The sequence below is a fragment of the Sapajus apella genome, unplaced genomic scaffold (assembly GCF_009761245.1).
Source record: "Sapajus apella isolate SASKATOON/1434 unplaced genomic scaffold, GSC_monkey_1.0 scaffold7, whole genome shotgun sequence".
Taxonomy (NCBI): domain Eukaryota; kingdom Metazoa; phylum Chordata; class Mammalia; order Primates; family Cebidae; genus Sapajus; species Sapajus apella.
Genome location: NW_022436947.1, coordinates 38,166,684 through 38,182,469, shown reverse-complemented (window position 1 = coordinate 38,182,469; position 15,786 = coordinate 38,166,684). Strand labels below are relative to the sequence as shown.

General features: G+C 41.4%; 1 protein-coding gene across 11 annotated transcripts in view; it reads left to right on the top strand.

Moving 5' to 3' along the window:
• Nucleotides 1-2,796: 2,796 nt before the first annotated feature.
• Nucleotides 2,797-15,786, top strand: part of GSAP (gamma-secretase activating protein) — a 103,864-nt gene continuing 90,874 nt past the window's right edge. For 4 of the 11 annotated variants that reach the window (XM_032276399.1, XM_032276403.1, XM_032276405.1 and 1 more), the window contains exons 1-3: nucleotides 2,801-2,999; nucleotides 14,255-14,331; nucleotides 15,728-15,784. In XM_032276399.1, coding sequence (XP_032132290.1) covers nucleotides 2,891-2,999; nucleotides 14,255-14,331; nucleotides 15,728-15,784 — 243 coding nt within the window. In that variant the 5' untranslated portion in view covers nucleotides 2,801-2,890. Of the gene's footprint in view, nucleotides 3,000-8,511; nucleotides 8,521-14,254; nucleotides 14,332-15,727; nucleotides 15,785-15,786 lie in introns of those variants that run through there. The other 7 variants (XR_004268368.1, XM_032276407.1, XM_032276406.1 and 4 more) reach the window with 5 other exon arrangements.

Genomic DNA, 15,786 nt, shown 5'->3' with positions numbered 1-15,786 from the left:
GTCCTAAATTTTGAAATGATCACTCCTTAAAATTGAAGCCCTTGGTTGCAAGTAAAGGTCTGACTCAATATCATTTAAACAATAGGAAATTCATCATCTGTAATATCAGAAAGGGCAGAGGATGGCTCCAAAAATAATATACCAAGGTTCCTCTTCTCTGCAGTCCTCTGGACTCTCCCTGACTCCAATGCCTCAATTTTAAGTGTGCTAGTTAGATGGCTAAAATTCCAGCAATCATATCCAGGCCTCAAAATACCTAAAGACTGAAAGGGTCCATCTATTCCCATGTCTCTTGTTTTAAGAATAGAAAAATCTGTCGTAGTAGAGGTTTCCTTACAACTCAGTGGCCAGAATTGGGTATCACACTCTGACAGAGATCTCTAATTGCTTTTGAACATCCAATTTCCCCACCTTCTTTAGTAATACTCTCCTGGTTTTTATCTGGGCACATCACTGGCCAGGTCTATTTCCTTGCCTCCCTTGAAAGCTACATTTGGTCAGGTGACTAAATTCTGGTGAGTGAAACATATGTAGAAATGTTGTGTAGAACTTCTGGGAAGTATCCTTAAAAGAGGTAGCATTCTCTTTTAATTCCTCTTCTCCCATTCTGATTTCTGGAATGCAAACATGATGGCTTAAGCTTCTGCAATCCTCTTGGATCATGAGAACCAGTGTACACTCAACATCAGGTGGAGCAAAGAACTGGAAGGAGCCTAGGTCCCTGATAAATTCAGGAACCTGCCATAAGAGCCTTATTCTGCCTACCCCCGATAGGTGACAGAATAGAATCTGTGTATTTAATTTACTGTTAATCTGAGTTCTTATTAACTTCTGGTGAATCTAATCCTGACGGATGCACGTGTCTTCATATAGCACCCTCATGATTTTGGCCACATCTTTCTATTATTATCTTATTATTTCTCACCTTCTCTACATTGGCTTTTTCACTTAATTTGAAGAGAATGTTTTATATCATCACTGCTTGACTATAAAATCAGTCCTGCCTGGCAAAAATAGAACTGCAAAAATAAAAACAATGGAAACTTACTGAATTTTAAAAATTGGCAAACAATGTTTCTGTATGACAAAGGCAACAAGCTTATTTGATATGAAATATTAGTTTCAGTAGCTCCTCGGGTGCTCCAGTGGCCTTCCTTTTATTCACTGACAGTATTAGCAGCTTCATTAAGCATTTATCCTAAATCTGCATGCACTTCCCAGGTGGAAGGACTTTCGTCTGTATGTGGTGGTGAGCAATGGAGTTCTATCTGAAGTTATCCACTACATCAGTTGGGAGAAACATGTCTCTAGAGAGAAAAAAAATCAAGACTTTCTTTTACATTTAGTTGGAGTAGTTTTCAAACTTGGTAAGCCTAAAAATCACCCGAGGCATGGGGTAAAATGCATATTCCTGGGTCTTGCCCAGGTCTAGACTAGAGACCGAGGGTCTGGAGTGTAAAAAGTGCCCCAGATGATGCCAATACAAGTAGTTTTCAGACCTTAACTTCGAGAAACGTGAAAAAGCATTCTTTATTACTGTATTCACTCATTCTTCAGTAATTGTCGAGCACCTTCCAGAGTGCTCTGTTAGCCCCTGGTGGGAGGCAAAGGACAGAGGGTTTGTGTGGAGACTCAAGATTCAGTTTTCGTGTCTCAAGGCAGTAGTATCAAACGAGGTGCACTAGCAACGTTATACCCTAGAAGTTTAGGGTTGGAGGGGTCCCTGTGGGCTGCAGTTGGGAGGAGAAGGCTCTGTGGAGCTAGGCTAGAAGGACCTGGAGGTTCTTCTAGAAGGAAGGAGGCTGGAGTCAAGAGTTGCTTAAGCCAAGTCAGCCTAGACTTGAACTTCTAAATGAAAAGGAGTGAAGGCTCTGGTAAAGAGGAGACACATTATTTCGGGGCAGTGAGCTGTTACTCTAGGTCTTCTGCATAGAGAGAGGAGGAAGCTCGGTTTGGGGGAGAGTAATAACCTGGCGTTGATGTTCAGGATGAAGTGGATCTGGCAGCTGCAAAGGCATGGCGACCAGTGTTACCAGCGGTGTGCACTTAAACGACGAGAACGCTGAGGAGTGGCGAGATTATGAAAATACTGAACTCATTTGTAGGCAGAAGGAAGGAGGTGAGAAGTCACCCAAGATGACAGGTGCCCCTGGCAGATGAGAGCACTTTTTAAAGACATCTCCGCAGAGGGAATCCTAGGTAATTCAGCTTCCTGGAACCAGTGCAGGGAATTAAAAGGCAAAGAGGAAGCTGTTTAACGAAGCGGATTAACCCTTTTTAATGTTTCTCTTTCAGTGGAATCACCGTCTTGACACGCTCCCAGCTGCAACTCATTACTTTAACAGTAAAAGCACCACCACCTCAACGCTGGGGCGAATAGGCCCAAGACACGGCCTACTTCTGTGGTGACCCCGAACCTCTCCAGGAGGCCCAGCTCTGTCAAGGAAAGTTGGTTTCCACACTTTGCTGCACAGTGGAGTCACTTGGGGAATAAATAGGCCTGCCCTCCAGGTCTGGAAGCCACTAAGCTAGCCGCCTCGCCGGGGTCCTGAAGCGCCCGCGTCCCTGCGCGCTCAATCCTCAGCCCCAAGGGTGCTCGCGGAGGCCTCCAGCCCTGGCGGCCTGGTCCTGGCGTCCCGCCCTCCCCGTCCCACCCCTACCCACTGTGCCTGGCTCGGGCGCAGGTACCAGCTGAGGGCTGAGGGCCGCGGGCCGGGAGGAGGCGGTGCCGGGGCTTCTCAGGCCAGGGCGCCGCAGAACCGAAAGCAGCGGGGGGCGGGGGGGAGGAAGGAGAGGGCGGGCGCGGGGACGCGAGGGCGAGGCGGCCACGCGGGCCCGGGAATGCCCGCAGCGCGGGGCCCCAGAGCCACCCGGTGGCTGCGTCCGGGAGATGGCTCTCAGCCTGGTCGCCGACTTCGAGCTCGGGAAGGACGTGCTCCCGTGGCTGCGGGCGCAGAGGGCGGCGTCCGAGGCCCGCGGGGCCGGAAGCGGCGGTGCAGGTGCCCGAGGCGCGCGTTGGGGCGGGGTGGGGGCGGGGAGTGGGAGTCCCTCATACCCCCGGGGTCTCTGACCAGGCAGGGAGCAGCCTGGGGCCCCGCCGCCCTGGGAAGGCTGGTGTGAGGGCGCCGCTCGCCTTCTCAAAGGGCTGTTTTGACTTTGCCACCCTCACCCAGCCGCGGGGGAAGCCTGAGACGCCTGGCTTGCTGCCGGCCCGCGGGAATTCGCCCTTGGTAGAAAGGCCGGGACGCTGTTGGTTCCCTCAGCATCACCTCATGGCGAGGGTAGAAGGTCGTGCTCTTGTCAGCGGTCGCCTCCCGCCTCCTGGAGTGTTCATCGGCAGTGCGGGGCTCTGCCAAGACGGGCGGGGGTGGGGTGGACTACTGGAAGATTCTCGTTTTGAGAAAGAATCTGTAGCCATCAAGCAAATCACCTATACCTATCAGTGAAGCAGTTTGTCCCCACATGTGCGAGACGTGTTTCTGCAAACCATGTCCGTGGCTCAGGGGACACGGAGCCCGGCGGTGAGGTGCGACAGGGCAGGGGCCGCCTGCAGGCTGCGCGCGGCGGAGCGAGAGCCCCCAGCCGCCCAGGGCTCCGCACCTGTGCAGGCTGCGGCTGCGCGCTTGTTGCTCGGCTCCTGGCCCGGCCGACTCGGGGAGAATGGGAATCCTCTGCCCGCAGCGGTGGCTTTCTGATGATTCGGTGAGAGAACGAAAGTGACTTTTTAGCCTTCCCAGCACTGATCTATTTTAAAGAAGGGAACTTTGTGATTTCTCACTAAGTTTTTCAAGTTTTCTGTAAATGTTGGCGCCTCAGAGCTTAAATGCAGCTTCAAAGCAATGATGCCTGTGGGTCTCACCTTGTGCGTAGAGCGCTGCCCATTTCAGTGAGTTTCCCCTCTTTTCCCCTTTCGTTTTCCTTTAACTGTAGACTTTGGAGGACGTTTATCCGAAGTGGGTATTAAATTACCTGCATCTACAACTCCTTTACCCTAAATGCTGGTGAAAGTTTTCTTGATGTAAGTTATATATCAAGTTGCTATCTTGTATCTTCACATTCTCCTGTGACTATAGCGGAATTTTTGAGGTTTCCTTGGCTTGGAATGTTAATCATTAGTTTCAAAAAGGAGTTGTATGTTTGTGTAGCATATGCATTGAGTTTGCATTAGTGTCATGATTAGTAAGGCTTTTACTGTTTTTCGAGGTGGGGGATGGTGGTCAAGGAAGAATTTTATACAGAAATTAGCTGGGCGCGGTGGCACATGCCTGTCTGTAATCCTAGCTACTCGGGAGGCTGTGGCAGGAGAATCGCTTGAACCTGGGAGGTGGAGGCTGCAGTGAGCCCAGATTGCGCCACTGCCCTCCAGCCTGGGGAACAGAGTGAGACTCTTTAACAACAACAACAAAAAGTCGCTCAAATGTCTGAAAAGTTTTTGGAGGCTTAACTTTTTGAAACAGCTCTGTCTTGTACCACAAAGTACTCCTTTTTCTGAACTCCCACTTTATTTTGCTAAATGGCAGGTGTCTGCAAATGAGAAGTTAGATGAAGTGTGAAATGCCACAGTCTTATGTTTCAGTAATGTGTGTTGCGCTTGCAAAGCTGTCTGTGACCCACTTGGACCTGGTTTCCTTGTATCTTTCGCTCATCTCTGAAGAAATATAAATTTGTGTATTGACAAAATATAATTTTGTTCCACTAAATAACAGGTAGCCCTGGGTCCTCAGGAGGTAAACTTTCTGGAAATACTAACTTTTCTGATGCTGGCAGTATTTTGCTCTTTCAGAGAAAATATCTTGGCAAGATATTAGCCGTGTTATACTAAGAGAATTATTACCTCTGATTATCACCAGTGGGTGGTAGCTCAAAAATACCCCCACACAAATTAATTCCTGTTCTACTGTAATTTATAGCAGTGGCAGGGAAATCTGGAATTCTGTCTCATTTCTAGCACAGCAGTTACACACATTTGTGCAATTGATTATCCTTTCAAATTTCTAGCTTTTCAAATGTACGTTATGAATAATTATATCATTGTAATGCCGCCTCTATGCATACTTGCTTTCTAAATTTGAAGCCTTAACATTTTTACATCAACAAATACAATTGAAGTTTTCTTAGAGGTGCTAAGTAACTCTCATGAAATATGTATGACACATTCTTGGCAAAACAGAGCTGGGCTAAGTCAGCTGTGGAAATTCTGTGCCTACAATATAACATTTTGGTTAACAAGGGGTCAAGGAGGAAGGAGAAGAGATTTGGCTACTGCATTTGCTTCTGGTTCTGGGGTTGAACAAATGGTTTCTCCTGAAATAAAAGACGATACTTGTTAAAAATCAGAACAACTACATAAAAGAATATTTTAACCTGTAGCTGTAAATAATAAAGCACAACCACATACCCACTCCCCAGCTTAGAAATAGAGCAATGTCAAGACTCTTGAAGGCTCTTATGTGCCCTTTTCTGATTCTATTTTTCTCTCATCCTCACCTCCTAGGTTAGCAACTATTTACATTTTTATATTAACACTACTGTGACTTTATTTGTAGTTTTAACCCATATATATATATCTCCCTAGGCAAAGTATTTTGCTTGGCTGTGAACTTTAAGTAAATGAAAGCATGCTGTATGTATTTTTTATTCTTTTTTTTCTCAATATTGTGAGATTTATCCATGTTGACTGGCTAGCTACAGGTCATTAATTTTCACTTCTATAAAGTGTGCCATCATGTGAATTCAACAAGATGGTGGACGTGGAGATGCACTGCTTAGATTATTCTTTCAAAGAAGAGCTTGTCCCAGGTGCTGTAGTATACTCGGGAGGCAGTCTTCAGCTGTCAGCCCCTTCAGGGATTGCCTGGCAGAGGGCTACCCTACCCTACTTCACTTCCTTTTGGGTGTGGCCCACATGGGATGGAGGGGCTTTAAAGGCCTGACCATTTTGACTTAACATGGGACAACTCCATTTCAGTTCTGAAGCTTCCTCTGTAGGGGACCTAAGGTCACCCAAGGATATTTGGCCTGCATTGCAGCTGGACTTCTCACCCTACCAGGGCTTACTTCCTTTTCCTTCCTCTTTTTTTTGGGGAGTGTGCAGGGAGTCTCACTCTATTGCCCAGGCTGAAGTGCAGTGGCGCAATCTTGGCCCACTGCAACCTCTGCCTCCCAGGTTCAAGTGATTCTTCTGCCTCAGCCTCCTGAGTAGCTGGGACTATAGGCGCATGCCACCACACCCAGCTAATTTTTTATTTTTGGTAGAGGGAGGGTTTCACCATGTTGGCCAGGCTGATCTCGAACTCTTGACCTCAGGTGGTCCACCGATCTCGGCCTCCCAAAGTGCTGGGATTACAGGTGTGAGCCACAGAACCCTGCCCTTTTTCTTTCCTTTTAGAGGTATTAATCCCACTTTCCTGAGCACTCCCTGATGAACATACTGGGTACTAAACTCTGTCTCAGAATGCTTCCTAAGGAACCCAACTTATTTTTCCAGTGGGTGACTTTTGGGGGGTTCCTGGGGTTTACTATATGGTCAATACTCTAACCACCTGGTACACACAGGCATAGGTTTCTCTAGAATGTATGTCTAAAAGTGGAGTTGCTGAGTCATAGGCTGTGCACATCTTCATCTTTCCTGGACAATGCCAAATTGTTTTCCAAAGTGTTGTTCTTATAAACGCCCCTATTTGTGGTGTGGAAACATTTCTGATACTCTCTATCCTCACAAGTCTTTGACAGTTCAAGATATTAAATTTTTTTGTCAAACTGGTAGGACGAATTATTTCATTGTGCTCTGATGTTGAGCATCTCTGGATGTTTACTGACCATTTGAATTTCCCTGTCTGTGAAATGTCTATTCATCCTTTTGTCCACTTTCCTATTTTTTTAATTGATTTTTTTTTTTTGCGGTTATGTTTTTGGGATCCTAGTTCTTTATCATGTGTTGCAAATATTTTTCTCTCAATCTGTGACTTTTGTTTCACTTTGTGATGGTGCCTTTGATAAACAGGAGTTCTTAATTTTAATGTAGTCTAAATTACAGGTTTTTCTTTATAGCTTGTGCCCTTTTAGATATCTTAAAGAAATCCTCCCTATTTTGAAGTCATGAAGACATTTTTAATATTTACTTTTAGAAGCTTTGGGTTTCTTTTTCACATTTTTATTTTAATCCACCTAGAATTTATTTTTATTTATTTATTTATTTTTTTTTTTTGAGACGGAGTTTCACTCATGTTACCCAGGCTGGAGTGCAATGGCGCGATCTCGGCTCACCGCAACCTCCGCCTCCTGGGTTCAGGCAATTCTCCTTCCTCAGCCTCCTGAGTAGCTGGGATTACAGGCACGCACCACCATGCCCAGCTAATGTTTTTGTATTTTTAGTAGAGATGGGGTTTCACCATGTTGACCAGGATGGTCTCGATCTCTTGACCTCGTGATCCACCTGCATCGGCCTCCCAAAGTGCTGGGATTACAGGCTTGAGCCACCGCGCCCGGCTGAATTTATTTTTATGTGATATGTAGGAGTCCAAATGTTTTGAAAAAATTAATAGCTAGTTGTTTCAATATTATTAACCAAATAATATTGGTTATTTTAATTGTTTTAGTTCCTACAACAAAGCTAGTTCTGCCATATCAAGCTTCTTTAGGTAGGTCTCCTTTTCTGAGTTCATTTTGTTCCATTATCTCACCTTGACGTGACAATAATATCTTAATAACAATACTTTATGATAAGTATTGATAACTGGTAGGTAAGTCCCCTTACTTAGTATTCTTCATGAGTGTCTTAGCTATTGTATGCCCTTTTCTTTTTCATATATATTTTTCAATCTGCCTGTCAGATTTCGCCAAAAAGTTGATTTGGATTTCCTATAGTTGCATTGCCTCTATAGATCAGCTTGGGGAGAATAGGTATCTTTACAATACTAGATCTTCCCAACTATGAACAAGATATATCTTGTTATTTATTTAGATCCTTTTTAATGACTCTCAATAAGTCTTAGAATTTTCTCCATGAAGGTTCTGCACATGTTTTGCTTGATGTCATCCTAGGCTATTTTTTATTGATCTCATAACTAGCACACTTAAAAACATGACATATTCTAACTATTGGTGGAATATAGCACTGTAACAGTTTTTTTGCCCCCCCTCTTGCGATGGAGTCTTGCTCTGTTGCCCAGGCTGAAGTGCAATGGTGCAATCTTGGCTCACTGTGACCTCCGCCTCCTAGGTTCAAACAATTGTCCTGCCTCAGCCCACTGAATAGCTGGGATTACAGGCACATGCCACAATGCTTGGCTAATTTTTTGTTTGTTTTTTTAGCAGAAACAGGGTTTCACCATGTTGGCCAGGCTGGTCTCAAACTCCTGACCTCGTGATCCACCCACCTCGGGCTCCCAAAGTGTTGGGATTACAGATGTGAGCCACTGCACCCAGCCCATAATAGATCTTATATGTTGATTTTTGTATCCAGTGCTTAATCCCTTGTTGGGATTGATCACATCTTCAAGAAAATAAGATCTGCAATATGTAAGTTTTCTAACATTTAAATGTCAATATTTAAGACTGAAAAGGATGAAGATTTTCTTGTCTGCTTTTATTAGTCTTGGATTTGTGACACACCAGATTGACTTGTCTTTCATATGTTGTAATCTTTGCCAGGGAAGTGGTATATTTTACCAAATGACTGATTCAAGCGTAACGCCTTTTTTTGTTGTTGCCTCCTATGTATTCCTGGATTGATTCGGGGGCCAGAGGGTCACCTTAGTCACTTTGTTTTCACTGTTTTTTTTTCTTTAAACTATTTTCTTCCACTATCTTTTTTAACTTTTCTTTCTGCTAATTCTTAGTCTTCTTTTCTAATTCTCATCTCTCTCTTGCTTCTTATTTTACTCAGAATGTGAAATATGAATCACATCATGTTTACTTCATAGGTTTAGGAATTGTAACTGGTCATCTTAAGCCTGAGGATTTATATGAATTATTTGTAGAATAGTCATATTATAGGTATAATCATATTTGATCACCTCTTGATGTATGTATTAGGAACCAGTTCAAATTTTTGTATAAGGCTGCATGACATTTTTCTCCTTAAGTATGGTCATTAGAAAGACAAATACTTTGATTTTTTTTGTCTCATAGCAGTTTGGGATAAAATGAAAACATTTGACAAACCTCTTCCTGTAAAGTGAAATCACTTTGTTTGGCAAAGAATAGATTGAGATGAATGAGAATATCTGGCCAACCACCTTTTGTTTTATAACAGCTATGACTTGCCAATACATTTAATATCTAGGTACTCTCTTTTGTAGGTTTACCTATGCAAGTATCTTACCTATCAAAATGCTACATTTTTCTTTTCATGAGCACTGAGTGCACTAAACTGCAAAATTAAACATTTCCTCATTTGAAATTGCTAAACTTCTTCCTCTGGACTTTCCAGCGATGAACTACTGGGAGAAGAGTCAGAATGAATAAGCAAAGAGGTTACTGAATACTTCTTTTATAAAGGTTTGTTAAGACATGGGCAACTAGTCCAGGGAGGAAGAGCCAATGGCCTAATAGTGTGTGGTGAGACATTGGCTCCTGGATTTCCAACATTACCAAATTTGTGTGTTTCAAATGTCCTTGAAGTGTGAACCATGTACTTAACTGCAGTGTTATTCAGCCCTGCAGTTATTACATAATGTTCCCATGAAAGCATTATTTTTATTTCTTTCAACTCTGTCTACCATGGTTACCTTATAAGATAGTCCAAGTTATGCCCTGTAATGAATATTGCTTAATATGTAATGTAAATTTGTAGTTCAGTGGTTCTCAACCCTGGCTGCACATTAGAGTCACCCGGGGAACCTAAAACACATACATACACACCAGAGAGTGGGCTCCACACCAGCTCAGTAAAATCAGAGTATCTTGGGTATGGCTTGGAGCATTGGCGTTGTTTTAAAAAGCTCCCCTATGGATTCTAAGACAGCCAGAGTTGAGAACCACTATTTTAATGGAATAAACATGTATCATTTTTTGCAATGTGCATTTGTTGGAGAATTTTTTTTCCTTCATATTATAGTAATCTGAAAATAGATACGGTTTTGCAAGCAAATTGGATTTAGCAAGATTTCTTGTAAAGGAGTTTCTTATCTTAGCCGAAACCTTTCTTCTCTTTTTTTTTTTTGACACGAAGTCTTGCTCTGTCACCGAGGCTGGAATGCAGTGACGCTATCTCAGCTCACTGCAACCTCCACCTCCCCAGTTCAAGCAATTCTCCTGCCTCAGCCTCCTGAGTAGCTGGGATTACAGGCGTGCACCACCATGCCTGGATAATTTTTTGTATTTTTAGTAGAGACAGGGTTTCACCATGATGACCAAACTAGTCTGAAACTCCTGACCTCATGATCTACCTGCCTCGGCCTCCCAAAGTGCTGGGATTACAGGCGTGAGCCATTGTGCCCAGCCAGCCAAAACCTTTTAAATGTACTTTTGCAGCAGTCTCTCCAAGCATACTTATAATCTTGAAAGAAAAAAATACTTCTCAAAATATTGACACATTGCATTCCAGAAGTTTTGAGTCATGTACAGGATGAAAAACTCACTTAAATTATCTTTAGATGTCTACAATATCTACCTTTCAAAGGGCTTTTCAGTAATTACCCATTTTGCCATTGTAAGCTTCATACAGGACACTCAGCCCATTGTTCTGTTTACCTTTTTCTAGGTTTGAGATCAGTTTATGCCACTTTTTCACTGCAAATTGGTCAGGTATCATTATTTCATTGAAAAGTATAGTAAGCCTGGAATACCTTATACAATGCAGATGAGATAGAAATGAGAACTCTCTAAATTGTGAAGTGCTACTTAGCTATAAGCTTATAATTATTATTATGAGACAGGGTCTTGCTGTGTTGCCCATGTTGGTCTCGAATTCCTGAGCTCAAGCCATCCTCCTGCCTCAGCCTCCCGAATTGCTGGGATTACAGGCAAGAGCTATAATGCTTGGCTCATAAACTGATTAAATCCTAGTCTCCTAAGAGGCCAAATTATTATCCTTATTATCCTTCAATGTGAAGTGAGTCTGACAGCTCCATATACATGTATGTCTATTGACAAACATGTATACCCATGTATAGAAAACACTTTGCCCTGTCCCTTTGTCCTGCCCGTGGGAGATCTGGAAGCTGTTTCTTGTGAGGGGTGGGGAAGAGAGATCTCAGGATGATGTCTAAGTTCTCAGTGAAACCTGCTTTTCTTCTCTTTGAATGTTTCCCACCTCCAGCTCCAGTGTAGGTGTCTAGCTCAACAGTTACCCTTATTTCTTTTACCTTGTCTTTTCCTTTTTTATTAGGAATACAAATGGAAATTTGTTGAGTTTTAGCTATTTTGCATATGTTTTGCCTGAATATTAGAATTCGTCATAATCAATGTAATTAACACAAACTATTTCTGTATGGGAAAACATGAGTCAAATTTAAGCAATTTATCTTTTTGATTTTTTGAGACAAGAGTCTTGCTCTGAAATGCAATGCCTCAATCTCTGCTCACTGCATCCTCCACCTCCTGGGCCCAAGTGATTCTCCTGTCTCAGCCTCCTGAGTAGCTGGGATTATGGGTCCATACCATCATGCCCACCTACTGAACTTGAACTCCTGGCCTTAAGTGATCTGCCTGTCTCAGCCTTCCAAAGTGCTGGGATTACAGGCATGAGCCATTGTACCATAATTTTGGATAACTTTTGAGGAAATTAGGAAAATACACACTTCTGCTCAATTAGTAATGATTACAATGCTGTATCTACGAATGTTCAAATCCTTTAACTGTAGAATTAGGAGAAATACCCTAAAATTTTAGAAGGAAGATGGTCAGTTAACTTACAAGTTAAATGTTTTGTGTAAAGAGTCTATATGTTCTTCAGCAAAATATGGCTTTCATACAGATAAGCACACAAATTATAAGTTCCCAGCTCCGTTAATTTTCACAAAGTGGAACACACTAAAGCAACTAGGACTCAGAACAGGAAGGAAAACATTAATAAAACCTCTGAAGTCCTTCATGCTCCTTTCTAGCAGTCACTTATGTAACACTGTAGATTAGTTGAAAACTTGTATGTGAATTGAAATATACAATTTGTACCTTTTTTTGGTGGTGAGGGATGTTCTTTTGCTCAGTTTTTTTCTTTCTTTCTTTTTCTTCTTTTGAGGCAGAGTCTTACTCTGTCACCCAGGTTGTAGTGCATTGGTGCCATCTCGGCTCACTGCAGCCTTTGCCTCCCAGGTTCAAGCAGTTCCGTGCATCAGCCACCTGAGTAGCTGGGATTACAGGCACCTGCCACCACACCGGGCTAATTTTTGTAGTTTTAGTAGAGATGGGGTTTCAACATCTTGGCCAGGCTTGTCTTGAACTCCTGACCTGATGATCCACCTGCCCTGACCTCCCAAAGTGTTGAGATAACAGGCGTGTGCCACCATGCCCAGCTTTTTGCCCAGTTTCGTATGTGTTATTGTGGAATGTTAATTTATTGTTTTGAACTATTCCATTGTTTGGATATAACACAATTTATTCATTCTTAATGGATAGTTTGGGTTTCTGGGTTGGGCAATACTGTACTGTAGTACTATAGACATTCTTATGTGTACTTTGCTAAATATATGTATATATTTCTCTTGAGGATGTATGTACAAGTGCAATTGCTGAGTCATGTGTTCAGCTTTATTAGATACTGCCAGTTTTCTAAATTATATTCCCATTAACAATGCATGAGTGTTTCAGTTGCTTTACATTTTTTGGCATCACATAATACTAAAACTTAGTAAGTCAAGGATGTATGTTATAACTTTTAGTATAACTAATAAAAGAATAGCAAAAATTTATAACTGACAAGTTAATAAGTAATAGAATGAAATAATAAACTTAGTCCAGAAGAAGAGTAAAACAGATGATACTATGATAAATATCAACCTAATATGTTAGTAATTGCATTAAATGTAAATGGACTACATGCCCCAATTAAAAGATTAAGAATGTCGGATTGGGGAAAAAAATCTCAAGTAGATACTGCTTATAAAACATATCTTCAATATAAGGACACAAGCAGATTAATAATAACAAGCTATATCATGCAAGCACTAACCAAGTTCATGTATTAACATCAGACAAAGACATAAAGTAAAAATAATTATTAGAAATAAAAGATATTGTTTAATGATAAAGGGTTGCTAGTCCAGCTCCTAGTTTAAAACCTTATGTGTAATTTTTTAGACCCAACCATGTGCAGCTACAAAGGCTTTATCTGATAGGCCTAACTGGAGAAAGCTGCCCTCCCTCAATCCAACTTGGTGTATGGCCAGTGCACTGTAGTCCTGGAAATGAGTAGTGGTTGTGACTCAGGTCTGGCTGGCCAGCCACACCCTTGCATTCCTAGCCCAGTTTCTTCATTTGGAGGCCTTCAGCAGAGACCTTTCTCAGGTGCCTCTAAACCACTAAAACCACCTCAGCAGGGGTAAGAGGGGGGCTTTGAAGGCTGCTTTTTCTCCAGCAAATTACTTTCCCACTCCTAGCTCTTCTCCTTCTGCTTACCCTTGGCTACTGGATCCATGATACTGCAGGAACCTTTTTGGGAAGCTCCCTTGATAGTGAAGAGAGCACCATATTTTGCTGATTGACCTGACCTTTGGCCAACAGCACCATTTCATGAGGAGAAAATAGAACAGGGACATTAGCACTTTCTCTTGTTTAGCCTCTTGCTTTATAGCATCACAGTAAGTGATTAAAAGCTTGACTGTTAAAAAGTTAATATTAACCTTTAAATCTTACCATTTTAATTGACTACTCAGACATCTGGCAGCTCAGCTTAGAGCCTAACAGTGGTTAATCCTCCTGGAGGCTATAACAATTCCAAATTCATATGCCCTTAGTGATGTAGCCTCAAAATGCATAAAGCAAAGACTGATACTTGAAATTTATTGTATAACATTCACACAGAAAAGAGTACATCTCCGTGCGTTGTTACAGAGTTTATTGGTATACCTAAGACATTTAACTTTACCAACACCTAAGAAGGCTCACTTGAGATACTTCTCAATCACTATGGCTTTCCCCTTCCTTAAAGGTCACTACTGTTTGTGCTTCTAATGAAAGACATTAGTTTTGCCTGTTTTTAAATTTTATATAATAGAATTATTAGTATATATTTGGCTTCTTCACTAATATATTGGTTAAATATGTTTCTAACCATCTTCTGCTGAGTATTAACCTACTGTTACCATTTCAGATGTTTTAGAAAACGATTATGAGAGCTTACGTGTATTAAACATTGAAAGAAATGGAAATATCATATATACCTATAAGGTATGTCTGTATTTTTTATTGTGATAAAATGTAAATTTACTGTTTTTAATCATTTATTTTCTCTTTTTATGGAATTCTATACTGTATCTTATTGAGGGGTAATGAATAAACTTATTGGCATTTAATCTTAACATATGACTTTGTGTGAGATTGAATAAAGTGGTTGAAATTTGGTAGTATTAGGCTGGGCATGATAGCTCACAACTGTAATCCTAACAATTTGGAAGACTGAAGCGGGCAGATCATTTGAGTTCACGAGTTAAAGACTGGCCTTTCCAAAACCCCATTTCTACCAAAAAATACAAAAATGAGCTGGGAATGGTGATTCCCGCTACTTGGGAAGCTGAGACACAAGAATCACTTGAACCCAGGAGGTGGCGGTTGTAGCGATCCAAGATTGTACCACTGCACTGCATCCAGCCTGGGTGACAGAGTGAGATCCTGTTAAAAAAAGAAAAAAAAAGAAAGAGATTTAGTATTATTAAATGTTGCTTCATTTTTAAATAAAACTAAATGAGCACATCTGACATAATACTCAAAGTTTTTGAATCAATGAACAATTTCATTTTCTAGACAAAATATACCAAGTACAAGATGTTTAAACCTAATTAATGTGTTAAAATTTTATCCTTGGAGAAAATTTTAAATATGATTACTCTCTTCAGATGTAGATATGTTAGGACTTCTGAAGCATTATTATTATTTTGTTTTTAGAAACAGGGTCTTGCTCTGTCACCCAGGCTGGGGCGTAGTGGCACAGTCATAGCTCACTGCAGTCTCAACCTCCTGGGCTCAAGTGGGTTCCTTGAGCTCCTGCCTCAACCTCCCCAGTTGCTAGGACTACAGGCACATGTAGCATTGTTATTTAGCAGTGTGTTTTCAATGTCAATGTTCTAATAAAAATTTAACTTTAGTAAGTACACATGAATAATTCAAACAGCCAGTTTGCTTTGCACAGTTATATCACTGTACTTCTTTATAGTAAAAATAATTACTGTAAGTTGTGTCTTAGAATGTTACCTTTAAGGAATTGTGTAAGTCACTGTGTTTTATTTATAAGAGCATTATGAACTTGTCCTAGGCATCCCTATTATCTATCATGTGTATATTTTCAGAGACATAAATGGAAGTACATAAAGATTTACTCCTTCACCATGCTCAGTCCTACTAAACAGTTCCCCAAACTCACTGAGCTCTATGGTGTTTTTATCTGTTTCATTCTTTGAGCCCAAATGACTACCTGAATCGGATTCAATCCCCCTCTGACAGGTACAGAAAACATCTTTTAGACTGCTTACTGCTAAGATTGAGTTATTGCAGGTTGGTTTGGAAACCGGTAACATTCTAACTTCCTAAACAATGACATTTAATAAACATCTGGTTAATTTTTTTTTAGGATGATAAGGGAAATGTCGTCTTTGGATTATACGATTGCCAAACCAGACAAAATGAGGT